This window comes from Numida meleagris, chromosome 13 (assembly GCF_002078875.1).
Source record: "Numida meleagris isolate 19003 breed g44 Domestic line chromosome 13, NumMel1.0, whole genome shotgun sequence".
NCBI classification, from domain to species: Eukaryota; Metazoa; Chordata; class Aves; order Galliformes; family Numididae; genus Numida; species Numida meleagris.
In genome coordinates this window covers 4,960,987-4,987,123 of record NC_034421.1, presented here as the reverse complement: position 1 = coordinate 4,987,123, position 26,137 = coordinate 4,960,987, and the positions used below count along the sequence as shown (strand labels likewise).

The window sequence follows — 26,137 nt, the reverse complement described above, 5'->3', positions numbered from 1 at the left end:
AATTTGTATTTATTGCAAGGAAGGACTCTTGATCAAATGTAAGAACACTATGTGCTATGCTTCTCTGAACTTAAGACTCTCGGAAGGCCTGTGGCTAGTTCTTCCCATTGTGCGTGGCCAGAAGATGTGCTCGCAAAATCCTGAGTGCATGCTTTGATATCTAACTCATAGTTTCATGCATCTTAATTAGCAAAGAGAAAATGTAGCTCTGAAGGTAGCATTAGACTTGCAACTACACTTCTTAACCACAGGAGGGGGGCCTAGTTCAGTCACGCTCAGCTGGTAATAAAATAATGTGGGTTTTTTGTTGTTGTTTTTAAAGAAAAAAAGGCTAGAATCTGTGAACAAGCACCCCTTCTATTTTTGTGCCACATGGGAGCCCTAGTTACTGACCTTTGCTAACACACCACATGCTTCTGCATAACTCTAGTTGCCTCTTTCTAGGCAACTTCCCACCTCTACTTGACAGTACAACTGCGACCCGTTGTGTGTGTTGTCATAGGTGATCTGTGTAACTTAGGAAATGTTTTCTGCATGGCCACACCAGCTGAGGAGGTTAGTTCTGAGAAGTTGTTTAAATGTACTCTTGGAAAATAAAGATAACAAACGAGTCATTCTTAGTTTGTCTTAAATGGTTGGCCTGAAAGAATGAGACAGTAGGTCTTTGGTATTTGGATTTTTCTCTAGGGTTTTTTTTGGGGGGGTGGGTCTTTTGTTCTTGTTGGCTCTCAGGACGTGATGGTGGCTGACAGCAGGAGGCTGCAGGCATCCACGTCCAGCACTGCCCTGTGCTCAGGAGTTGCTCTGGTGGCTTCTCAGAGCTCTCAACCGTCTCGAGTAGAATTAGCAGTTTCAATTTGTGCCCACAGTCTGTCTTCTTGGAAAGTGCTGCGACGGGCCCTCAGCCAGCACTGGCTCTGGGATGAGATGGACTTTGGATCAGACATTTGCTGTACATGAGGGGTTTTTTTTATGTTCAGAGCTGATCTTTGTGTTACAAGCACCTTCTGAGCAGCTGGGTATTATTTTCTTCAGCATAAGGTCGAGTCTTTAGTCCATAGGTGGCTGCTGGTACCCATAAGTGTGCTGTATTGTGCTAGCAGCACTGATGGCTGCTTGTTCTCAGGATTTAATTACCCTGCGTATTACAAGATGTGCTCCACAGAATGACCTTTGTTATGCAAGGGCCCTTGAGTCTTAAACGCAGTAGAGATCAACTCCAACATACAGAAGTTGGCAGAGAAATCCAGCAATTGCTTATTTTGAGGCTGGAAAGCACAACTGACTTCAAGGTGAGGATCTGCTTTGTCATTTTCCAGCCCTTGAGCCCCTGCAGCACCACTGGAGTTACTGAACAGACGACCAAAATCGTAGCACAGTGTTACTTTTAACTCAGGTGAGGTGCCTGCTCCCTTCCTTGGGTCGCGGAGCTACCTGTGTAAGCTTCTACCTGCCAAAAACTTGCTTAACTCTTGTGCCCTCACAAGAATGCACTGATGAAACTAGGTGAGGGCACAGTGCCTCAGCGCGGGGCTGAGCGCACTGCGCAGGCGCGCGGCCGCCCCAACGCGCCCCACCCTTCGCGACCGCGTCCCTCCCGATGGGCGGGCGGTCACGTGATCGCGCCGCGGGCCGCCCCAGCTGGCGGAGGGAGAATGCCCCGCTCTGCCCGCGGCGCCCGGCGGGGAACGCAGGCGGCGGCGGCCCGAGGCGGGCCCTGAAGGTCGAACGTTAGCTGCTGCTCTGTTCGGCCCGACGGCAGCGCGGGGCACGGCGAGGGAGGGAAAGAGGCGTCTTCGAGAGCTCTTCGTTACACCCCCGTGCGCTCCGAGCAGTGGCTGTGCCCAGCCCCGTGACAGGGCGGCTGTGGGCCGCAGTCACTGCAGCTCCCGGGGGGGGGAGGAGGGCACTGAGGGCCCTTAGCGGGCGGCGGGCGGTCCGCCTGCGCTTCGGCCGCCGGCTGCTTCCTCACCCCGAGCTCTGCTCATCCCGCTCCTCGCCGCTCCTTGGCGGCGGGTGAGCGGCGGGGAGCTGCCTGCCCTCCTCCTCCCCACTCCACCCCCCCCCGCGGCCCGGTGGGATGGTATGGGCTGGCGGTCAGCGTGTGTCAGCTGCCCGCAGCCACGGGACGGGCCGGGGCGGGGAGCCCGGAGCCGCGGTGAGCGGGCAGGGGCGCGGGGCCGAGGGGGCTGGGGTTAAGCTGGTTCTGAGGTAACGGGGACTCTGAGCAGGGCCGGGCCCGGCCCGGGTGGCAGCCTGGGGGCTGGGTGTGGACACGCAGCGCCTGGCTGGGCCTGTAGGCCTGCAGCGGTAGAACAAGTGGGGAATGGCTTTAAGCTGAAAGAGGGGAGGTTTAGGGTAGATGCGAGGGGGAAATTCTTCACTCAGAGGGCAGTGAGGCGCTGGCAGTGCTTCCAGAGCGGTGGGTGCCCCATCTCTGGAGGTGCCTGAGGGCATGGGTGGGCCCTGGGCCGCCTGGTGGGGGGGGGGGGGGGGGACGCCACCCCACGGCGGGGGGGGGGGGGGGGCCGGGGCGCCCGGGGGGGGGGGGGGGGGGGTGCAGTCAGCCCACGGCAGGGGTGGGGCTGGATGACCTTTGAGGTCCCTTCTAATCCGAGCCGTTCCGTCAGTTTGACCGAGGCACACCTGCATGGAGATCTTTAAGGATGGCTGAGCACAGAAGCATTGATCCTGCCCGGTCCCATCCCAGCATAGTCAGGGGTGTCCAGGCGCCAGGTGATTGATTTGCTCTGGGCCTGTCCTGTCAAGTCCTGAGGAATTAGTGCACCCCAGGGTGGAATTGTACTGGACGCTCTGGCTGAGCAGTTCTTTGGGGGGGGGCATAGATCATATGCCTGCTGGGCATAGACCCAGCAGGCCCAGGGGGTGTTTTAACACCCATTGCATGTTGCCAGTTTGTATTGATATTATATGTTTTTTCACTCATCTGTAGGAGACCCTGACGGATGTGCTGAGCTCTCGCTATGAATGCTATTGTTGCTCTCTGCCATTTTTGTGAGCTCCATGGTCCCCGCACCCTCTTTTGCACTGAGGTTCTACATTCACCACTTCCTCAAGGTGCAGGCAGCGGGGATATCTCTGGGCAGAATGAGCAAGCAGAAGAGGAGGAAGGTGGCATTCAGATGAGCAGCAGGATCCGCTCGCACAGCCCAGCTGAAGGTGCTAGTGCTGACTCCAGCAGCCCAGGGCCAAAGAAGTCAGACATGTGCGAGGCAAGTGTGAATACCTGTGTGCAGACATCGGTGTTTCTTTGTTTGACTAAAGGGCTCTTGGATTCTCTGATTCACATTGCTTTGTTTAGGAGGAAGAAAAAATATACATGAACTACTCCTATGCTTTCGTATAACTGGCAATACTAAAAAAAGTCCTTAGAAACTGCAGTGACCTGTGATAAGAAATTGAGGGAACTGTTACTGAGCAAATAGACTTTGGTGAGATTCCTTGTTGAGGTCTTTTTTAAGCTCCGTGTGTGTGGTTTTCTTGTCTGAGAAATGCTTCCTTCTTCCTTCAGGGATTTCTGGTTCATTAGGCCGGGTTCTAACATTGGTTACTATTAATCTTCAGCAGTGCTGTCAAACAGGGAACAGGAAAAAAAAACCTCAAAGCTGTTAAAATGGTAGAGAAAATCTACGTTCTGGGTTGTTCCTTTGCGTGGCTGCTATTGGAACTTGATATAAGCTACTTATTATTTACTTTCCTTTAGCTTATGGCCAGCAGTTTTGTTGGGCCAATTGGTTTCGCAGGTGCTGTTAACTGAATTATTGTGCTTGCAGAGCTGTGATCATCAAATTCACAATCAAATTAAGGAGTGGAAAACTAGCATAGAAAATACATTGCACAGAATGCAATTTGAGGAGCTGAGTTCAAGTCTTGATCCTGACTCAAACTGCTTGCGTTCTGAATACTTGAGTTCATATTTGTGTGTGTAAATAATGCTACCCTACATTTTGGAGGAAAAATGAAGCAGCAGTTGGAAACCTCAGACAATGGCGTGTTCATTTATGCTTGGATTTGCTTTTCTGTCTTCAGGGTTGCCGCTCTCTTGCAGGAGGACATCCTGGATTTGTCAGCCATGACAAGGAGACTTCGATCAAATATGTCAGTCACCAACACCCAAATCATCCCCAGCTGTTCAGCATTGTGCGCCAGGCCTGCGTTCGCAGTCTGAGTTGTGAGGTAACTGCCTTAGAGTGCAGGAAGAAAGCCTGTTCAGAGCCTTAGACAGAGCTTCAAATCCAACGTGCTGTTTTTCTGATCTTCGCTGCACTGTGCAGTCTGGAAGAGGGAGGGAATGGAGGTGGAAGGAAAGATCTGGAAGTCTGATTTTTCTAGGATTGGTGGGAATTTTTAAGGATGATCTTTGATAACCTTGGGGATAGTTTCCTCTCAACTTCTGAGATACAAAAATTCTCTTGTTTTCATTCCTGTGCATTTATTGTTGGTTGGTTCTTGTTTGTGCATTTTTAAGATAAACTGATAAACTGCTTGTATAAAAATGTTGGTATCTGTTGCTTTGTATTGAGAAATGATTGCTCTTTGTAGACTGCTAACATTTATCATCTCGTATAAGTGAAGGGAGAACCTTAAAGGCTAGTGTCTGTGTATCAGGATCAGCAATGTCTTGTGATTTCTCCACAGTATTGTAGCTGAATTGAGTGAAATTTGTAAAGTAAAGTTAAATTGAAGGTTATGTCATATTTGTAGAGGTCTGTTTGACTACAGGTCTTGGATAGCAGCCTTAAAAAAAGCTTGTTTTATTTATCAGATGTCTTTTAAATAGCAGCAGGTAAGCTTTAATCAAACAGTTAATTACTCTTTCAGCTGAGCTACTTTGGTCTGTGTGTCCCTCCCATTCAGGTCTGCCCAGGACGTGAAGGGCCCATATTTTTTGGAGATGAACAGCATGGTTTTGTGTTCAGCCACACCTTCTTTATCAAAGACAGCCTGGCCCGAGGTTTCCAGCGCTGGTACAGCATCATCACTATTATGATGGACCGGATTTACCTCATCAACTCCTGGCCTTTCTTGTTGGGAAAAATCAGAGGCATCATTGATGAGCTTCAGGGCAAAGCACTTAAGGTGGGTCAGTGAGTGAGTCCTTTTGGCTCAACATTAATACAGCAGTATGGCAGTTGTTTTGCATCTTAATCTAAAAGCTGCTCTGGTTCACTGCAACCAGGTTGGTCTTTGGGACTGACACAAGAAATAAGTGGGTAGTGTGTATCTGGGTGTACAGAAGAGAGGGAACAGGCCACCTTTGTCCTTTTAAGCCATTTGTGATGTTTTTCAGAGTCCAAACTGCCACACAATAGCTCTGTTAGAAGTTAAAGTACCCAAAGTTGTGAAGGACAGCATTTTGGGAGCAGATGTGTTACTAAATGATAATGTTAACCAATCTAAGAATGAGGTGTTTTTTCCTTCTCTCATTCCTTACAGTGTATTTTGAATGATGGCGTGTGATGCACCCCTTTCACTAGTGGGTGTTCCTTAGTGTTTGGGTGACTTTAGCTTTCTGTAAGCGTTTTATCAGACTGTTACACTGTCCTCCTTCTGTGCTGTAGGTGTTTGAAGCAGAGCAGTATGGGTGCCCTCAGCGTGCCCAGCGCATGAACACGGCGTTCACTCCCTTCCTGCACCAGCGCAACGGCAATGCGGCCCGCTCCTTAACGTCGCTGACCAACGATGAAAACTTGTGGGCATGTTTGCACACTTCCTTTGCTTGGTAATGCCACTTGCGTTTCGAGCTTCTAAAACTCCTTCACAATGAAAATAGTGCCATTTTTTTTGAAAGGGTCAGAATGTTTGGGTTGTTTTTCTTGATGTAGTAAGCTGGACTCTGCTATGCAGTCTCTGAATTAGAAGAAGCTAAGCATAGAAAGCCTCATGATGGCTTTAAGACAAAAATAGTTATTGTTGCTCTGAAGCAATCTCCTTATGTGACTGCTGATGGCAAAACTAAAGGACGAGGAAAAGTAAGGAAAAATGCAAGAAAGGACACTCCCACCCCCCAGTGTGCTTGTTCATCAAAATTCCCTGGAAAGATGCCACAGAGAGAGGGCTGCAGTGCTGGCATGTGACTTGGATGGGGATAAGTACATTGCACAAGGTAATTGCAACATGGTGGGCCTTTCAGTGACTGAGTGACTGCAGCTGTAAGATGCACTGGTAGTTAGGACAAAGGAAAGCGTAGACGTGTAGATGAGAAATGTGTATTGGTTAGTGACTGACTATTTTGTTACACCAGATTTCTTTCTAAATGTTGTCAGCAAGCAGGCTTAACAAATGCTGCTTCCACTTGTTTTTCAATGTCTCCAGGCTTTTGAAAGCTTGTGGCAGCCGACTTACAGAGAAACTTCTGGAGGGAGCTCCAACTGAAGACACCCTTGTTCAGATGGAAAAACTTGCAGGTGAGGTCAAAGTTTCCAGAGCTGGAAGACTCTCTCAGAATGCTGTGGCTGGTAAAACACCAAATTATTTGCCAGCATAGTAAGTGCAACTGTCTCTCTTGCACTTCACCTTAGTGGTAGCCCTGCAGTAGCTGATGTGCTTTCCCACATGGCAGTGACTGACAGGAATGTGAAATCAAGGCCTTTGGCATTATAGGCTCTCTGCATGCACTTATGTTGTTTATTGTTTGTGTAGGAGCATTGCATCATTATCGTTATTGTTAATAATAACAACTCTGGCTGGGCTGGCCTTCCCAATGCATCTCTATGGCCAGAAGAATTTGCAGTCAAAATATGGAGCTTTCTTCTTGCTCTTTTTTCTATAAAATTTTTAAAATTAAAAAAATCATAAAGTCTTCTCGTATTTAATGATTTTATTACTCCATTTAGACTAAAAGCTGTGGCTGTGGCCCTTGAAGCAAGAATAGAGAATGCATAGCTGGTTGAAGGACGTGATGTTTTGTTTGTGAAAGATGAAAATTCCTTATTGACCCTCCAGTGGTTATTTTATATCCGAGGTGCAGAATATACTTCAGGGCTGTTATACTGGTGGTTTTGGTTACTGTATTCCAAACACTTTCTCTCCACATATGGCCAAAAGCAATTATCTTTAGGTTTGTGTAGGAAATTCTGAGGCGATTCCCATTCCTAGACAGCAGCAATTTTAATGAGAACTCAGGTTTGTTTGGTTTTTTTTGTCTGTTTGTTTGCTAGACCTCAAAGAAGAGTCAGAAGGCTGGGATGGGTCTGAGGAAGAAGAGAAGCCTTCTTCCCAGCCAGATGTTGCAGAAGGGCAGGATCTATCTAAATGCTCTCCTGAAACATCTCTGATGCCAGATTGCAACAGATGGAACGTCGCTCACAGAAGGTTGTCTGTCTTCCGCTCTCTCAGGCATATGAGACAGGTAAGAGAGAAACACTTTTGATTCTGAATTCACAAGCTAATAACTTCTCATTCTTCTGATACATTCTGAAAAGGGTACTTTTCTTTTTCCCTGCAGTTTTTATTTGTTTTCTGTTCAAGGCAGTGCCTACATGGCTAGTAACAGTGTTAACTGCATTCATGAGATTCTGGTTGTCTCTGAGGTCATGCTCTGCTTGTCCTGAGCCTCTTCTGATCATCTGTCATGTGGGATGGGATCATGTGATTTCTCTCAAGTTCTGCACTTCTGTCTTTCCCAAAAGCAGTGTCAGTAAATGCAGAGGGTTATGCAGCATGTTCAAAGCTAAGTATTATTTGCTTACAACAAAAGTGTTTCAGGAAAAAAAAAAAAAGAAAAAAAGGGAGCCACAGAACAAATGGTTCAGACTGTGTGGACTGAACTGGAAGCACTGGTGACAAGCTACTCTGACGGAGAAGGTTCTGTCCACGAGACCCACAGTTTCTTTTACACCAGCTTGTTTTCCTGGACACTCCTGACAAATAGTTCCTATGTTTCTGATCTCATACTGCTTTGTCTCTTTATCTTCCACTTGTTCTCCTTTCTCCTAATTTGGAATGCTTGAAGCTATTAAACTACACTGTATTGCAACCATGTCCCTTTAAAGGCTTATCTAAGAATTCTGTTACATCTGTCATGCCTGAATCACTGTTGTGAACATAACCCAGATCAGAGAAATACGTGAAAGTTATCACCTAATAGAAATCATCCAGTCCCATTCCAGACAGGCCTGTATCCATCTTGCCAACCCACTAACTCGGCCAAGGAGCAGGCTGATTTGTGTAACCTTGCCAGAGAGCTGAAGGATTTGGAAGAACACAGAAATTGTACTATTCTCTTCCTGTGCTTAATACTGAATTGGATCATTGGTTAGGCATGTTGGCAAGGTGATGCTTTGCTGCTGCTTACTCTTGAAACTGTAAGAGGGGGTGAGAAATTACTTTGCAGGAGTCTGAGACCTTTAGCACCTGTCAAAGAAATACTTAATCATGGTGCTGGGTTTTGAACTGTTGTCAGTACATATTAACTTGCTAAATTTTCATGTTCATTCCTGATGTTCAGTTCTAGACAGTTTCCTATGTGGCATGTTTTTTAAGAGGGTAGACTGGATGTTTCACTGACTTCCATAACAAATGCAGTATGGTTTCATTTCAGGTTCTTGGGGCATCAGCATTCCGCATGCTGGCTTGGCATGTTCTGATGGGGAACCAGGTCATCTGGAAAGCTCGAGACATGGATCTTGTCCAGTCTGCTTTTGATGTGCTACGGGTAGAGACTTCTTTCCTTTGTTTCCTGGCTCCTTGTTTTTATATATGTTTTAGTAGTCCAGCCTTCATAATAACCTGCCTCTAATACAAAATCTTGTGGAAAATGTGTTCAAAATTACATGATTTTCAGGGGAGAAAAAAGTACAACCTTTGGATTTCTTGGTTGTCCATAGATAGCAACAGCATAGTCATTCTTTCAAGCTGATGAGATGCTTCTGATCCCACCCCCCTCTCCCTTCTGATCAGCAGAATCTACATCAGCAGTTCTCCAGGTCTTGGCTGGTCTTAAAAGTTGGGGGAAAAACTGCTTTGCTGATTTACATCCAGTGGTTCTCTCAACAAGTTTCCTTCTTTCTTTAGACTATGCTGCCTGTTGGTTGTGTGCGGATCATCCCCTACAGTGACCAGTACGAAGAGGCATATCGGTGTAACTTCTTGGGGCTTAGCCCACACGTCCAAATCCCATCCCACATATTATCATCTGGTAAGAACTTGTTGGAGAACCCTCTCCTTTCCTATCTTCTGTTAAAGGACACTAGATAATGTTTTTTAATAAAGAATTATCAAATGGTCTAAAAATGCTGCATGAACTACAGTCTTTACCACTTCTCTTGTTATCCCCGTATCCCTGCCTGATCAGCCGTTGAAAGTGTGACACCTACTGTAACTGCTAATAGTGCCATAGCTAACAGTCCTGGTTCCTGCTGGACCAAGTGTTGTAAGCTGACAGAACTGTGGGTTTTTTTTGGAACAGAGCATGTAGCTGTATTTTAGAATCTGGGCTATTATAGTTAATGTTCTTTTGGGCTTCTGTTGCTCTAGAGTTTGCAGTCCTCGTGGAAGTTCGTGCTGCTACCCGGTCCACTCTCTACCCAACTCTGCTTGAAGATGAACAGTCCCTCAACAAGTACGAGTTTGTTGTCACCAGTGGCAGCCCTGTTGCAGCAGATCGAGGTGGGTGCTTTGAAAGCTGAAGAAAGCTTGTGTCACTGAGAGTAAAACAGGAATCCTGATCTTTAACTATTCTTTTTGCTGTTCATGTGCTGGCCCTTAAGGAAGTCTGAGTAGAAAGCCAGATCACTATACAACGGGTTGGGAATTTACAGCTGTTTAGGTTAGGTCTCCCATAGTCTGTTTACCAGATCAGTGTTTTGCTTATTAATTCTCAGAAATGGGAAACAAATTCTGTAACTTGGATTCGGTAGCAATTGTCAGAAAATTCTTTTGAAAACTACAACAAACCCTTTCTATCCTGAAGTACTTGTCGGTTTATTTTGAGTGACTCTAGTTTCACCTGCTAAACATATAAGGACCGTGAGGTTACTCATCATCTCCCATACTCCACTTGATAGACTGGTATGACTGGTACAGAAGTGGCAGACCTTTCCTTACGTGCTTTGTTCGGTGACTTTGAACACTTGCATGTAGATGTGATTCCTGTCAGGTCCACTCCTCTCATATTTTTTGTGAAGTCCTAAATTAGATGCACTGGCTTCATTGTCAATCTCAAAAGATATGACAAGTGATTAACTCTGTCCGCTGAACATTCAGGTACAAGGTAAAGCAGAGATTCACTCCCTCTGTAGAGTTCTTCTGTGCTCCAGCAGCTGCTGTAGATCCAATGTGTATAATTACAGTTTTCTATTTTCCATCTAACCAATGGCATGTCTAAGAGCTTCTGGGCAAAAATTGTCCAGGAGAGGCTTTTCCACCACAGCATCATGCTTACTAGGCAATAGTGAGCTGAGAAAATTACTTCCTAGGGAATTCTATAAATTGTCCAGGAAAGGAATGCCTTAGATTAGTTAGCTTTTTTTATGTATATTTTTATTTATATATGTGTATGTTTATCATAAAAAGAATGAAGATTTTTCATAACTTTGCATCTGTAATGAGCTTTTGATATGGTACTGCAAACAATAAAATTGAAACAATTTCATTTAAAAAGTGAGTCTTAAAAACAAGGGCTCCTGAACCTGTGTGCATATCTGAGGATCCTTTACAAAATTCAGTGCTGCTTCTTGGATCAGAGGTTTTTTAGTAGGATGATCCCTCTTCAAAGCATACGAAATGAAGGCAAGCCATGGAGGCCTATTCTTTCACCTTGTAGAACTAGTAGATTTCTTCCTATCTTGAAAAGGAATTTGGCTTGATTAGTTCAGAGATAATGTTCTGTGCTGAAACTGGCTGTCCTATTATTAATACTTTAGATTTCTGCACGTAGAAAGAAACTGTGTTAATGCACCAGGTCAAAGCACTGGTGAAGAATGAGTGCAAACCAGTGCTCTTTAAGATGAAAATGTGGAACAAACATGTATTCATCTGTAATTCCAGCAGGTACTCAGGCCTAGGCCATAGGATAAATGGGTTAGTCCTTGATATTACTAGTGAGGCTGTCAGTTACCACCTGTAGATTGCATATCCTGTTTCTCACCATTTCCCTTCTTTCTGATCTTGCAGTTGGTCCTACAATCTTGAACAAGATCGAAGCTGCTCTGACCAACCAGAACCTTTCTGTAGATGTTGTGGATCAGTGCCTTGTTTGCCTGAAAGAGGAGTGGATGAAGTAAGTACGGCTCCCGCTGCATTCTGAGAAACAGCTTTGGCATGAGTCCTGGAATGGTTACACCAGAGTACAGGGCAAACTTGCAGTCAGATAACTTTTACTTCAGTCTTGAGAGCAGTCAGCTTTACAGCTGGGAGATGAGAGTGTCAGAATTCTACTTTGATCCTCTCTTCTTTGGCTTTCAGCAGTTCTTAACCTTTATGCTTCAGTTCTTGCATCTGGAGGTTACCTACGTGACAATACTTGTTGGCCTTACATACGTTGTGAAGATTAAGAATGCAAACCTATAAGCCTGTCAGTGTACCGTGTATTCCAGTGCAGATAACGTGCCAAATAGATGTCATGGTGGTGCCTCCGGGCACTATGTTTCAAAGATGCAAGTAGTTAGGAAGACCAAACAGTCATGTGAAATAATTCACAGAATGTTGTGATTTGGAGAAATTATCTCAAGGCCAGATGGGCACTAGATGTGCCTCCCAGGGAGATTCCCACTTGTCAGAGCTAATTATTTTACTTTCAACAAGAATGAAAAAGAGTAGGATCACATGCATTACTACTGAAAATGACTAATTCCCCTTAAGTAATCTCCCTTTTTCTTGTGCACTTCTTCCCCTTCTTTCTTCATTAAAGCTTGAGAATGGTCTCCCTGGAATATTGTTTGAGATGTTATTAACATGTAGTTGCAGTAGGTGCCAGGAGAAGTTACAGTAAGTGCTCACTCCCTGTTTGATGCATACAAGTCAATTGTAATAGTGACAAGAGTGTCTCTTTCCTGCAGTAAAGTGAAGGTCCTCTTTAAATTCACCAAAGTGGACAGCAGACCCAAGGAAGATACCCAAAAACTGTTGAGCATTCTGGGAGCTGCAGAGGAGGACAATGTCAAGCTTCTGAAGTTCTGGATGACTGGCCTGAGCAAGACATACAAGTCCCACCTGATGTCAACAGTTCGCAGCCCAACATCCTCAGAGTCTCGGAACTAAAGGGTGCCCAACCTCACTTGCTGCCTTCAGATAATTGCAGGGAACCCCAAGTTACCACTGCTGAGCCTGCAGCATGTGCATTAGGAGGATAGTGAAACCTCATCGCTATTCTCGTGGTCCTCAAACTAACTTGAAGAGTCACTTGAGTCTTTTCTAATTGCTGTGAGTCTGGACTAATAAGTGCTAATAAACACTGCTGCTGTCTGTCCTGAAACTCAACTCTAAATCTAGACCTGCACGCTCAAGACTAAAATACAGCAACACTCAAAGAATCAGCGTGAAGTAATTAAAATCCCATGCTGTCATCCTAAAGCATTATGGTGCTTAATCAGTTTTAGATTTCATTGGCAAGACTCAGATGCCTGTGACAGCATCCAGAACTCCTGGGAATGGATGTAGCTAACCTCTCCGAATCTCACATAGATCTCCTAAATGCCTGAGAGACCAAGAACCAAAAATAAGTGATGTCACAGGGTATGGATCACGTGTAAATTATTTAAAACCACTCAGATTTATGAAGAGACTATTTTCTGCTGTAGCAAAAGTCAGGAGTATCCTGTTGGAGTCGCGTCACTCCGCTTTTATTTATTTATATCTTGACTTGAGACAGTTTCAGCATTCGCTTTGGAAATCCTGTCTGGGAGGGAGAATTGTAACACAAGAAGTCTCAAAATGCAGTCTGCTTGCCTCTCCAGAGGGTACAATACCTTGTTTTGCCTGTGTTGCAAAACTTCCAAATAATGAAGATTACCTCTCCAGGGTAAGGTCTCTGGTGTTCTTTTGTCTTCAGAAATAGTTTTCTAGCTACCTAATTAAGTTAAGCAGATCCAACCTGTAGGTGCTCCCTTCTTATATAACTCCATAGTAGCCATTTTGAATGCTTAATAGCTCACGACAACGTCGGTGCGGTTTTTATATGACCTAAAGAGGCATTCCTTAGCTGCCTTGTAAGGAATCGCTGTTTCTGTTGTGAAGTCATGGTGTTTTTGTCCTGGATCATTCTCGGGGGAAACTTGACGTTACCATAGATGTTTTTAAGGAGCTAGAGGCAGGTTTTACCCAGGTGACCTACTGCACTCATTCAGACAAGAAGCGAGCTCAGAGGGGGTGTTCCGACTTGTGACCGGTTCTGTTCTGTATAAAACACGCAGGTTGCTTTTGTCTGGAACATCTGTAAAATGGCGACAGACATTAAATCTCATTAAGAGCTATTTTTGTAAAATGGATGAAGCCTCGTTTTGTCTTGATTTCAGTGTGTGTGTGTGTTGGGGTCGGGGGAAGCAGCAGTTGTGATTCACAAGTTCCTGCATCTTAGCCTAGATCCAGTGTGCAGCATTTAACAAGCCTCTTAACTTGGTATGTATTAGTTTGTTGTATGGATGGAGCAAGAGCTACTGCTACGTTAATGGAAAATGCTTGGCTGGACATAACAGGATATTCAAACAGCAAACATACTTGGAAAAAAAAATGCATTACTCTCAATCAAAAATTAACCAGTTATTTAATTTCAGGGTTCTCAGAAAGGCTTGCGTTTTCCCATTGTCAACAAGGAAATGAGGGAGAAGAGGTGCTCAAGCTCCATCCAAAGGAAAGGAAACTGAGTAATCAGTGTGAAAAAAGTCCACTGATAGTGAGATACGGATGGCAGCAGTAAGTAGAAAGGCATGGCCTAGTGAGGCAGGATCTGAAGTGCTAGGTGGTGCTTGTTCTTGTGGCTACCTTTCATGCGATGAAGCACTTTTCTGCTTTAAAGCTCTTCTGGTTCAGTCCAGAGCTGCATAAAACAGCCAAGACGTTTGGCCTTTAGATATTCCTGCCAGCTGAGCTGCCAGGCTTTTAAAGCACAGTCCTTCCAAGCACTAAAGCTGTGCAACCCTCAGTTCCTGCCGAAGCCCCTGCTGCTGAGCCAAGGTGTGGCTCCTGCAGCAGCACAAGGGCGAGCGCAAGGTCGGGCTTCAGGCTTCATGTGCTAATTGCAGCGGAGCGGGCGCTGAGGTGCAGGCAGTGCTCCCAGCTGATCCGAAATGGGGCTCCGTGCATAACGCCGTGCTGTGGAAACGCCCGCAGGGAGGAAGCTGGAAGCTGCTGGAGTCTGTGAAACCCACGAGGCCGCGCTGGGCGAGCAGGGCGGGGTGTGGATGTGTTCTGGCCCGGCACGCGCAGGATTGCCGCGTTCTCCAGGTAAGTTCCCGCAGCTCCCCGTGCAGCCACGGGCGCTTATTTTGCTGTCAGCGGCAGCCAGCACGTGCACGCCGCTCTTTGCAAACTTAATTAAGGCCGGGGCTCGGCTCCAGCCCTCTCTCACCGCCCTCCTCCCCTCCAAACACCGCGCCTCGGAGCCAAGGCGTTGGAATCGTTGAATTACAGAAGGGTTCGGGTCGGAGCAGGCCTTCAATCCCGTGCGGCTCGGACGGCGCGGGGCCCCGGGGAGGGGCGTGAAGGCCGCGGCGGGCGGCGAGGGCTCCGCGTGGCGGGGCCGGGGCTGGGCACGCGCAGGCGCGGGGCCGAGCAGCTGCGATGCGGGCGGTGTGCGGGCAGCGGGCCGGCCTGGCGCTGGGGCTTGGGCTGGTGCTGGCCCTGCTGCTGGCGGCACGGCGGCGCCGGGCGGTGCGCGAGGTGCTGTTCTTCCCTTCTCCGCCCTGCTGCACCGAGGAGCTGCTGGCCGAGGCGGAGGGCTCCGGCGGCCGCCCCGCTTCGTGCCCGTGCCCGCTGCCGCGCGCGGACTGCTCCCTCAGCCGGCTCCTGCGGCTCGTGCTGTCCGCCCGCCGCTCCCTCGAGCTGTGCCTCTTCGCCTTCTCCAGCCCCGAGCTGGGCCGGGCCGTCTGCATCCTGCACCGCCGCGGAGTCCGCGTCCGCGTGGTGACGGACGCGCAGTACATGGCGCTGAAGGGCTCGCAGATCGGCGTGCTGCGGCTGGTCGGTGAGCTGCCCGCTGCGGGCACCTCGGTGGGCCCGCCGTGCTGGCCGGAGCCGGGCGTTGGTTTGGTGGGCCCTGGCACGGTGCCGGGAGCCAGGCCCGGCTGGTGGCACTCGTTTGGTGGCACTCGTTTGTTTGGTGGACCTCCCTCGGTGGCACCTGGCTGGGTGGCAGTTCTCTGGGCCCTGCCTTTGTGTGGCGCCCGTTGCTGAGGGAGGGGAAGGAGTTGTCCCAGTGCTCTTACTCTGCAGACGAGGACCTGGGGGTCCTGGTGGGCGGCAGGTTGGCCGTGAGCCCTGGGGGCTGAGAAGGCCAATGGGATCCTGGGGTGCATTAAAAAGAGCGTGGCCAGCGGGGCAAGGGGGGTGATCCTCCTCTTCTACTCTGCCCTGGTCAGGCCTCACCTCAAGTATTGCGTCCAGTTCTGGGCTCCCCGGTGCAAAAAAGACAGGGATCTCCTAGAAAGAGTCCAGCAGAGGGCCGCAAAGATGATAAAGGGCCTGGGGCACCTCTCTTATGAGGAAAGGCTGAGCAACCCTGGTCTGTTCAGCCTTGAGAAAAGAAGGCTTAGAGGGGATCTGATTAATGTTTGTAAATGTCTAAGGTGCAGGAGGCAAAGGGACGAGGCCAGACTCTTTTCAGTGGTGCATGGCGATAGGACAAGGGGAACTGGCTGCCCAGAGAGGTTGTGGAGTCTCCTCTGGGGACGTTCAAGACCTACCTGTGCAACCTGGTCTGGGGATCCTGCTTTGGCAGGGGGGTTGGACTCGCTGATCTCTAGAGGTCCCTTCCAGCCCCTACAATTCTGTGATGTCCCTGCCCTTCTCGTGTTGTTGTAGGGATCCAGGTGCGTCACGACCAGGAGAATGGCTTCATGCACCACAAGTTCGCCATCGTGGACAAGAAGACGCTCATCACGGGCTCCCTCAACTGGACCATGGAGGCAATCCATAACAACCGGGAGAACGTAGTGATCATGGAGGACGTGGAGTATGTGCGGCCTTTTCTGGATGAGTTTGAAAGGATTTGGGAAGAGTACAACCCCAACAACTACACGTTTTTTCCCAAAGAAAATAAATGATTCAGCAGCTTCCCTGAGCTGGAGGGGTATGGAACAGATGGCATTCAGGGGGTTTATTATTATCTATAGCCATCAGTGTATTGCCCATCTGGTTGTAATTTAGTTAAGCTCCTCCTGAGCTGAAGTGCTCTCTACCCTAAATTGCCACAGGTGCCTTGTATGCTAAATGAGCAGGAATGACCCAGCTGGTGGGTTCTGTGAGGACAGCAGTGATGGGATGCTGTGGGCAGGCTTGTTGCTGTGCCTTGCAGCGAGAAAGGTGATGTTTGCACTGCGCTCAGGACCAGTGCGGGGAGCTGGGTGTTTTCCAGCTCGTGGTGCTGCAGGATGGAGCTGTACCCTGAAAGAAGGGTCGGGAGGGCTGCAGCAAAGCTGGTGGAGTAAGCACTGTAGTTGTCCTTCTTTTGTTGGTGTGAATTATTGACAGTTTTGTGAAAGGAAATCTGGGAAATAGGAAGTTTTGGTTTGTGTCTGAGTTTGCTCTGGTCTGAGGTTAGTAGAGTTGCAGTGTAAACGTGTGAGAGCAGGTAGCAGTGCCAGCTCATCTTCCAGCAAACCAGTGCAGGGTGTCCCCGGAGAGAACTGAGAGAAGCTGCTCTGTGGGCACAGCCGGCCTTGTCTTAGGAGCAACTACAGCTGCACTGTAACTTGCACCTTGGCCTGCAACTTTAGTTTTAGTGTAACAGTGTTCACTGATTTAGTTAGAGCTCAAACTGCTCCCTACAAACGCTGCACCTCGCACTGTTAACGTGCTGTTCTCTCAGGCAAGCTCCACAGCACCTGGAGTTTTTTGCACTCGTGGGGTGGCTGGTTCCAAGATGCAAACTGCTCGAAGTTCCAGGAGATCCATAGGGTGTTGTTTAGGAGGGGGGGGGGTAACAGCGTCAGATTGCGGGTTTGTTCTGTTCTGTTGGAGAAAGTTGGCATGGGCCTGGGGAAAAAAAACGTGTTGCTATCAGCTGTGGTGTAGCAGCTGGGAAAGGAGCTGAGACAATTTGTTCTGTAGTAAGTCTGGTTCAGCAGGTTTAGATGTATGCTCCTTTACATATTTTATTGTTGTTAAAATTATACCTGTTGCATTTCCTTTGTCAAGTGTAACTATAAAAGCAAACAGCTCCCTCTGCTCAGGCTCTGCCTTCTGCTTCTTTCTTTCTGTGGTGGTGGGGGTGCTGACACAAACACCTCACTGCACAGCGTGCGAAGGGTGGTGCAAAAATAGTTTATTAGGATATCGTTTACGTAAAGTTAGGTAATTATATTTACAAAATAAAAATGATCAGCTACATCCATGGGAACCTAGCATGACACACACGGTTGTATAAGGAATAAATACAGTGACAAAAAAGTGATGTTTCTATTACAGAGAACAGTTACCGGGAACAGTGATTCTTCAAAAAGCAGTGAATAGAACTGGAGTGGAAGAGAGGAGGAGGGAAGCAGAGAGAAACTTGCGCACACGGAGAAGCAGGAGCCCCTAGCAGAGGGAACGGAGGTGCGTGCGCTGCATCATTTCCTGGATGGTTCGGATGCAACTGGGGCCCTTGGGGCTGTATCCAGCCAGGGCTGCAGCACGGCCGTGCTCCCCGGCCTCCCGTGCCAGCAGCAGTGTCCCCAGCTGCACGGGGGCTGTGTGCATGCTGCAGCGTCGCTGCTGCTGGATGCAGGTTAGCGTGGAGGGCTGGCTGCTGTGTCTGGGTATGTGCCTTGCGCTCAGCTCCTGCTCACAGCCACTCGTCATTTCCAGGAGGAGCTCAGAGCTCTCGAGTCCAAGGGGCAGAGTGTGCTGTGTGCATGGTGTAATGCAGGACTCCCTGCGGCTGCGCTTTGCTCAGTGGCTAAAGCTGTACACCACCAGTGCTGAACACTGCAACTGCTGCTGCCACCCCAAGACTTGCAGCATTCCCTTCTCTCTCCCCAAAACTTTATCCCTTCAAACAAGTGGTTCTTTAAAATCTGGAGATATCCACCTCACCAGGTCCCAGGTCAAGGACTACGCGCTCCGATCTATCGCCTACCTGCCGTCACCTTTAGCATTTTGCAACGTACTTTGCTCTCTCTAGTCTAGAACAAAGAGTTAGTGTCCTCGTCACATCCCGTGCACTATCACTATGTGAAGAAAGCAGGAAGAATGAGAAAACAATTGTTTGGAATTGCACTAAATTATTTGCCAGCTCTGCCAGCTGCCTGCATTCAGCTGCTACCACCTTGACAGGCTTATCAGGTTCCTGCCAGCACCTCCCCCACCCGCCCCTTCTTTCGGTTGTCTCAAAGTGCAGCTGTGGGGTGAGCCCTCCCTGTCCTCACTCACTGCATGTCTGCATCCCCTGCTGAGGAGGGTTTGTATGCAGTGCTGCAGTGGGGTGGTAACATGCTGAAGGTTGCGTGTCTGCACTGGGGGTGCTGTCCTTGAAAAGCCCGTCCTGCCTCACAGAGCACCTGCAAGGAGCCCAAATGCAAATCTGAACGCACTGCACCCCGCTTTGCTCCGTGCCTCAGTGGAGCCATCCTATACAAGAGTGGGAAAAAAAAGTTTCCGGCGCAGTGAAGTTAAACAGTTCTCAAACCGACCGCGCACATTCCTTGGACAGGTATCGCCGAAACTAAAGGGTAGGGCAGCAGAAAAGGTGGGAGAAGGAATTTCTACCAGCACAAAGCAGAGCCTGGGTTGGGGCAGGCAGGGGGTGACAGCTCTCACCAGAGAGTGAAATCAAACCCATAATGCTGTCCCAAAAGAGAGCCCTCTGCTCATTTCCGAGTCTCAAATATTTACATTGCACGCTTGGAATACGATACTGCTTTCAAATTATTTTTGTTCAAAAGAGAATAACAAAGCTTTTCAAAAAGAGAGAAGGGGAAGGAGGAAAGGCAAAGCAAGCCGTGCTGCGTGCATGTAAGTGGTCACAGCAAAGAGCTCTGCATCGGCAGCACAGGAACGCAGCGGGCTGGTGGCTGCGTGATGGTGATGAGGGTGGGAGGACTTTACACAAAAGATGAACGTAATTCCTTGCAGGCGCTTCCAGGCACTGTCGGCACCTGCAGCTGTGTCACTTCAGTGGCAGGAGAACAGATGAAGCCCGCAGCAGGAGAGAAGAATGGGAAGAACCACAGAACACTGCCATCACCTTTCTGGCTGGCTTTGTTCTTGTGTCTCTGCAGGAGCCACCCCGTTCCCCGCCGTTCATTAGAGCTGCCATTCCTCTCGCTCTCCCTGAGGTGGAGGGCTGCATCCTGCTTTGGACAGACGCCACAAGCAATGCCACACAGCAGAGACCGGGGGACAGCCAAGGCCCTGCCCCGGTCTGCTCCTGCCACGCGGCTCTGACATGCTCCTGTTTTGTTCCCATTTAAGAGAGGCTCGACCTGCAGCAGGAGCAAGAAGGTACAGCACAGACCACCACCATGCTGCTTTATGGTATTGTAGAACTCAGCAGAGCTGCTGCCTGGGAGTTTCCATCAGCCCTCTGCATCAAGTCAGGCTTCCCCTATAGCAAACCCCCAATTCCACCTCCATCACACTGCAGCACCTTTTGGCCCTTCGGCACCTGTTTTTGCAATCCACATGAAGCCCTTGACATATGCTGAGCCAGAAGCTGAGGCCAGTCACACCTTGGTACTGGTCTCCCTTCGCTGAGTCCCAGCTGCTGCAGCACCCATGCAGCTGCACCACATCCGCCCTCCTCTTCCCAAAGCCATTCTCTGCTTTAAGGAATAAGGATGGAAGCAGCCATTTGGGCAAAGAAAGCAAATGGTCCTCCTCGGCCCAACAGCAGGCAGGACAGCCAGAGCTGGGTACGAGCATGTGTGCAGCAGACAGCATCCCTCCTTGGGGAGCACGTGGTGCTCAGTGGCATCAGTCAGCGTCAGCGCCCATCCTGCCCCTTGCACAGCACCCAGGTGCAGGTGCAGCAGGACAGCAAGGTATGTCAATTCTGGTGCTCGTGGTTAAAATAATGAAGTCAGCAAAGAAAAGCAAGGCTTTCTAGGGGAAAGTAAGAACGATCGGAGTCCATGTGGCAAGAGGGAGACCAGCACGTTCTGCTCCGGTGGCTGAGAAGGACAAAGTCCCACTGTGCTTCTTGAGAGGAGGAGGAAGGCATTCTCTTGCATCCATTGCAGCCTTGGGACAGATGAGCAGTGACAGTGACGAGGCCATGTGCCATCCTCGCTCCATGTCCCAAGAGATTGAAGGGCATGAAAGCACCCCAAGTGCAGAACACAGCCCATAAAAACCAGTGCCACCAGCCTACCCTGCAGTCACATGAGATGCTGGCAGAGAGCCTCTGCACACACCTGATCACCAAGTCTCTCTTCCAGGGGTGGGCTCCCAAGGCTCCTCCAGTGCTTGGATAATGGAGAATGCAGCGGTGAGCTCAGGTTGTGGTGAGGCTGCACAGCAGAACATCTGAGAGGTCGCACGCCTGCTATAGAGGGAAGAGCCTTCGTATCCGAGCAGGTGAGGATCCCTCCTGCCCTGCTGCCATCTCCAGGACTCCCACGCGCAGTCATCGAGGTACAGTGCAGGAGAGCATCTCTGAGTGCCTGGTGGCACCCTTGGAACCGTCACTGAGCTTTATCCCTGCACGTGAACAACCAGCTGGCCACACCCCGTGCCCACAGAGACCCAAGTAAGCCACAAGTGCACACACACACACCTGCTTCCATCTCGGGTGAACGCAGAGAAGCAAAGGAGCCACGCAGTTCGACCTGAAAAATGTCCAAAGGCTCAAAGTGATGTGGCCACGTCAGGCTGGGAGCGATGGGGCAACGCTTCACCCCACTCACAGCCAGGGCAGGACCAGGGCTCTGTAGGTGCACAAAGCATGTGGAGATGCTCCTGCAGCCAGCACCGAGCTCTCTGCACTCACATTTAGTGTGCATCCGCTGTCTGCTCCGCCTACGAAAGCTGCTGGGACTGAGCAGGTCTGAAGCACATACTGGTTTTGAGACTTTTATTTCAGGAAAAGATTAACGAATTAAAAGAGGAGCTGCCCTGCTGACAGGAAGAGTTGAGTTCAAGAAGCTGATAAAAAAGGAGCATTATATGCATTGAGCACTGTGCATTTTCAGTCAATATTGGCTCTACTTTCTACTCTACTTTCCTTTGACTAGGAAAAGGGAGTTTCACATGCGCACAGACCCTAGGATACACGGGACTCAATGAGAGGAAGGGAGTAACAGCAAAAAAAAACCAACAAAAAAACAGAGTGCTGGGCTGGATCTAGGAGAGGCAAGAAGTGACCTCGCGGCTCAGCCCCAGGAACGCTTCCCTCCCTCCCGCTGCGCGCCAGGTGCCCATAGCAGCCCCTACCCAACACCGGTGCCTGGGCACTGCGTCCTATGCCAGCCAGGCACCAGCGTGGCTCCTCAGGGCTCCCCAGCAGCGTCCCACAGGCTTTCCCCCGTTGTAGGTGCAAGAGATGCAGTCGACGAGATCAACGGCAAATGAAGCTCCCCGCGTGCTCTGAGCACTGGGGGCTCGTGACAGCAGTAAGAGGGATGGCCCCCGCCCCCCGGCCCTGCGCCCATACCAAGGCGTTGGTACGACGGAGCTAGCTTATTCACAGGCTACTGAGCCTTAATACTGACACTTAGTGTAATGGTTTACAGTAAAGGAAGGGTTCTCCTACAAAGCGCCGAAGAGGGAAAAAAAAATTAATAATAATAATAACAACAACCCACAAAACCCACAGCCCAAGCCCTTCCTCTCCCTCTCAGAGTCTCAGAAGCGTCTCACAAGCGGGGAAAAGGGGGTGGCGAGGGGGCCAGGGCCATGGGGCCGAACGCCAGCGAGGACGGCGGTGAGCGGCGCGGGACGAACGGTGCTGGTGCTGTGCTGCCTCAAGCCGGGAGGTGCGCGTGGTGAAGCGGAGCGGGGAGAGCTAGTCGTTCTTCAAGTCCCTGGATTCAAAAAGCTTCAGGCGTTCTTGCACGGTCAGGCCTTCCTTCAGGCTCTGGGAGGGAGAAAAAGACAGACAGAGGTGGGATGGGGCGGGCGCCACTGGGCACGCGGACTTGGGGGGGGGAAATGTGGGCAGCGGGGGGGAGGCCATCCCGGAGAGATTAGTGGGGCATGCTGGAGGAGACACGCAGCCATAGGGTGCAGTTGCAGTGCCTGGAGAGAGCTGAGAGCACATGTTAACTGGGCGCGGACCAAAGCGGATGAGAGAGGTGAACGCTGCTGGAAACAGGGTTAGCTCCGGGTGGGATGTATCCCACAGCCTGCAGGGACCAGGACTCGCTGCAATATACCCCCAGGGCTGTGGCACGGGGCAGGCTCTGCTCCACGTGTGCACTTTGCTCAAGCAGCCCCGAGAACTGCATTTTGTCTCCAGCAAAAATGCCACCTCTCATCTCCCAGACCTAACCTTCCGGCCACGCAGGGTGACACAGCGCTGGCTTCTTTGCGTCTAGCGGGATGCGATGGCTGCTGCGATGCAGCTATCCAACCAAACCCTGCCTTGCCAGCCTTCAGCAATAGTATTTATGCAATCTGCTGTTACCTGTGCTTGGGAATCCAGGAAAAGAGCGATGCAAGGCGTGCAGCCCGAGGAGCGAACAAATCTGGCCCTGCTAGGACAACTTTAAACTGCCATCACCCCGGGAAGCCACACAGGGGTTCAGGCAGCCTCCCCTCCTCCCTGCTGCCCTTCCCTGGTGGTACAATGTGGGGAGTGCAGCAGCCTTACTGCTCGCCTTGCAACTTGCAACCAACCCTCTCTGCAGCACATGGCAGCTCCAGCAGGCACAGACCTGCATGCAAACCCTTCTGCTAACGGGCAACCACCACGCTCCCTTTTGCTTTATTTCCTTGACCACACTGCCTGGTCATCACAGAGCTTGCAATTTCAGGGCAGGTTTTGCTCAATGTGGGTTTATCAAGGCAGGACACAGTACCGTGAAGCTGTGCTCATTCCGAAGTTGCCGTTTTTAACGTTCCTCCCTCAGGCTCACAAATACAGAACAGCATCAGGGAGCAGCATGGAAATGAAGCACTGCAGTGCTCCGCATTCACATGGTGCATTCTTTTCTTTCCAACCCACAGCAGAGCCTCTCGGGACCCAAGCCTGAGCACGCCCTTCCTGCAGAAAGTCAGCTTTGGGCTGTTTAAATGAGCAGCAACCCATGCATTCCAGTTTGCACATTCGATTTCTAATTATGTGGAACCAGACACCAGAAGCCATTAGGCTGTTCTGCCTCATGGTACAAATTCCAGCAAATTCAGCCCTTAGGGATTTCATGATCTGTCTGAGCTGCTGATGAGGGGAGAGTAATGCAGGGTGAAGCCTGAGATAGGGGATCTTCCACCAGAGCCCCTGCGGCTCTCCAGCTACCCCCCATCATCGTTCCCTAACCTCAGTCTTTACCATGGGCCAGGAAAATTAACTACTGCTCCAGTTCCTCAGTGTCTGTGCCATTAGGATCGCGTTCGTTTCCCACCAACTCCCTCCTTTTGCTGGATGGCCCCGGAGTCTTGTGGGATGTGTGGTGCCAAGTGGTGATGAGCAGAGGGTGGACACTGGGGAGCAGCAGGAGGGCAAGGAAACACCCAAACAACCTATAGCAGCAGCTACAGACAGAGAAAACTGGGGGCAGCCTGGAAATCTCCTCTGCAGCTGAGTTCAGGGGCACTACTGCATGCTACAGACCTCGGTGGGAAATGCATCTATAGGCAGCACTGATCCACTCCTCCACCTGGCTAACAGCAAAAAGGTTCTCCTACAGGACCCCGCTGATGCTGAAGTTTAGTCTGAGGCATGCACAGTCACTCAAGCATGCACACTCAGTATCCCACACTCCCACCACAGCCAAGAGGAAAATGTGCCCCACTGCGCCCAAATCCTCTCTGTGCTGTTCGCTGTGTTGGGGAGGGTGGGAGGAGAAGGAAGGTGAGAAAGCCATATTCCCCGGGAAGAGCAGACAGACTGCTCCTCCCCTCTTCCCCTACTATCATTAACCACAGATAAACCATTTGGTCATTAAGAGAAGGGCTCTCGTTTGCCGTGGAGGTGTGAGCAGTGCATGCAACGAGGGCCGCTCCAGCAGGCAGCTGCGCCGCTCGGTGGGTGCCGGTGTGATTACCTACGTGGCAGGGAACCTGGACTCGGGTTCATTTCAGTTATCCCATGAGACCTGCTCAATAACGGACTGTTGGAGGAAAAAGCAAAATAAAGAAAACAAAACAAAAACAAGAAGCTCATAAATCCTAAAGGCATTGGCGTCCGCGCAGCCCGGCCCGCCCCCTCCCCGCACAGCAATGCAAGCGGGCAGCATGCCCCCAGCACAGCCCTCCTTCCCCCGAGGGTCCTGCCAACAGCACCACGAGATAAGTGCTCTGAGCTGAAGTGGTGATGGGAAACTGACCCTCAGACCTGGGACAGCGAGTCTGCAGGTCTGGGTGCGCCCCAACCTGCTCCCTGCTGGCATGGGGCAGCGCAGACACCCCGTGCCGACACCTGCTGCTTGCAGAGCGGCATTGTGGCTGCTTCCTGAGCTAGAAGCCTCTGCTTGCTGGCTTCTCGCTCTGCCCCAAGTCCCAACCACTTCCAACATCAGCATCAGACCCCCAATGCCTGGAGGAGGGGGAGAGGCAAAGCAATGTGCCCATGCCGATCGTCCTGCCGACCGACCCATGCGTAAGGATGCTTTGTGAGCGGCTGTGCGTGCCCTTCGTATCTCTGTGGTCCCACAGCACCAGGCAGTGTGTGGCTCGGTGCAGTGCTGGCAGCCAGCAGGCCGAGCAGGAGCACTTGGCAGAATTATTGGCATCTGGGACCAACAGCAATACAGAAGGGCCAGAGAAACACAGGGCCGTCTGTGCTGTGTTAACACACAAGGAAAGCGTGTGTTAAATATGCCCAGCATCCAGACATCGCTGTTCCATACAAAGACCCACGATCTTACAGCGATCAACACTGCAAAACCCGGAATGCTGTGTGCATTTCTACCACCTAAACCTTCAACTGACAATGGGGAGCAAATTCTGAGAGAGTCTGCCTGTGAAAGACCAAAGAACAGGTGAACTTTGTCTTTGTTTCAGGTGAGGAGCAGCTCTACCCCTACATCCCAGGAGGGCACTGTGGGGCAGCGGGCTCTGTAAACCATGTCTCATCTGCCAGCTTGGTGTTCTCCCAGCTGCCATCCAGGTTAGCACAGGTGACGGGAAATTCTCTGTTTTCTTCCCCTTCCCATTTCTTCCCATCTTAAATCCCCACCGGAGAGTAACACTGGCCACCTGCATCGCAGGGGGAAGAGCAGTGAGCTCACCTTTGACCTGATATTCCTTAGTTGCCGGCTAACACTGGATCTGTCTTTCTTCAAGAAATCAGGGTTGCTTTTTGATTTCATAATGTCTGGGGAGAAGCAAAACGACAGCATTAGTGCGGTGCCCACTACAAGGAGCGGGGGCTTCTCTGCGTCCCGACGAGCCAGGCGTGGGCAGGGGGCTCTCAGCACAAGGCTCTCCTGATGGGAGGTGGCAGAAGGGCTTTCAGCTCCACAGCTTCCCCTCCTGGGGCTGGAAGGAGGAACAGCCGGGGGGGGGGCAGCTCGGGCCGCCCGCTCCTCGCTGCCCCCAGTGCGGTTTCCACAAGGAGCAGAGGTGGGATGCAACGTGAAATGGCAAAAAAAAGCACCACGCAAAGCCCTATGCTCAGAGTACTGCACAAGGGCTAGTACACCAGGATGCACACGCTAAACCAGGAACCCAAAGACGGCTTAGAGCGGCTGGAAGAGCACTGACCATATCCCGATACAGTGGTGTTCACAGGGGATTTCTCTCCCTGAGCTTCTGTGGCCGCTTTCAGCTGCTCTTTCAACCTGCTGATATCACAGTCTGCCTTGGCCTTCACAATGCTCAGCTCTGTGTAGATGTCTTTGTACTTGTCGCTGGCGTATTTCTTATCCTGGCAAAGGAACAA

At 50.2% G+C, this 26,137-nt stretch overlaps 3 protein-coding genes across 23 annotated transcripts in view; 2 read left to right on the top strand and 1 right to left on the bottom strand.

The window, feature by feature from the left end:
* Positions 1,591–13,448, top strand: FLCN (folliculin). Of its 5 annotated transcripts, none has more exons than XM_021411538.1 (13): positions 1,757–2,158; positions 2,631–2,736; positions 2,954–3,233; positions 4,051–4,197; positions 4,879–5,100; positions 5,583–5,743; positions 6,337–6,428; positions 7,182–7,372; positions 8,564–8,677; positions 9,037–9,160; positions 9,499–9,630; positions 11,137–11,242; positions 12,021–12,222. In XM_021411538.1, the coding sequence occupies exons 3-13, from the start codon at positions 2,985–2,987 to the stop codon at positions 12,220–12,222; spliced, it is 1,740 nt and encodes a 579-aa protein (XP_021267213.1). In that variant the 5' UTR covers positions 1,757–2,158; positions 2,631–2,736; positions 2,954–2,984. The 5 variants fall into 5 exon arrangements, with proteins under 5 accessions (XP_021267214.1, XP_021267213.1, XP_021267212.1 ...); XM_021411537.1 differs by having other exon boundaries at positions 2,631–2,833; positions 2,884–3,233; XM_021411539.1 differs by lacking the exons at positions 1,757–2,158; positions 2,631–2,736 and adding an exon at positions 1,591–1,723.
* Positions 14,729–17,348, top strand: PLD6 (phospholipase D family member 6). Its single transcript, XM_021411547.1, has 2 exons — positions 14,729–15,142; positions 15,979–17,348. The coding sequence occupies exons 1-2, from the start codon at positions 14,740–14,742 to the stop codon at positions 16,218–16,220; spliced, it is 645 nt and encodes a 214-aa protein (XP_021267222.1). The 5' UTR covers positions 14,729–14,739; the 3' UTR covers positions 16,221–17,348.
* Positions 21,155–26,137, bottom strand: part of MPRIP (myosin phosphatase Rho interacting protein) — a 60,006-nt gene continuing 55,023 nt past the window's right edge. For 7 of the 17 annotated variants that reach the window (XM_021411516.1, XM_021411519.1, XM_021411523.1 and 4 more), the window contains 2 exons: positions 25,960–26,122; positions 24,372–25,570 (listed from right to left, as the gene is read on the bottom strand). In XM_021411516.1, coding sequence (XP_021267191.1) covers positions 25,365–25,570; positions 25,960–26,122 — 369 coding nt within the window. In that variant the 3' untranslated portion in view covers positions 24,372–25,364. The other 10 variants (XM_021411520.1, XM_021411529.1, XM_021411535.1 and 7 more) reach the window with 5 other exon arrangements.

Excerpts from the sequence above, each read along its gene's own strand:
- PLD6 (XM_021411547.1), top strand. The coding sequence starts at position 14,740 with ATGCGGGCGGTGTGCGGGCAGCGGGCCGGCCTGGCGCTGGGGCTTGGG. Across the intron at positions 15,143-15,978 it reads CGGCGTGCTGCGGCTGGTCG|GGATCCAGGTGCGTCACGAC; the intron begins GTGAGCTGCCCG and ends GTGTTGTTGTAG.
- FLCN (XM_021411540.1), top strand. The coding sequence starts at position 2,985 with ATGAATGCTATTGTTGCTCTCTGCCATTTTTGTGAGCTCCATGGTCCC. Across the intron at positions 4,198-4,878 it reads TTCGCAGTCTGAGTTGTGAG|GTCTGCCCAGGACGTGAAGG; the intron begins GTAACTGCCTTA and ends CCTCCCATTCAG. Across the intron at positions 11,243-12,020 it reads CTGAAAGAGGAGTGGATGAA|TAAAGTGAAGGTCCTCTTTA; the intron begins GTAAGTACGGCT and ends TCTTTCCTGCAG.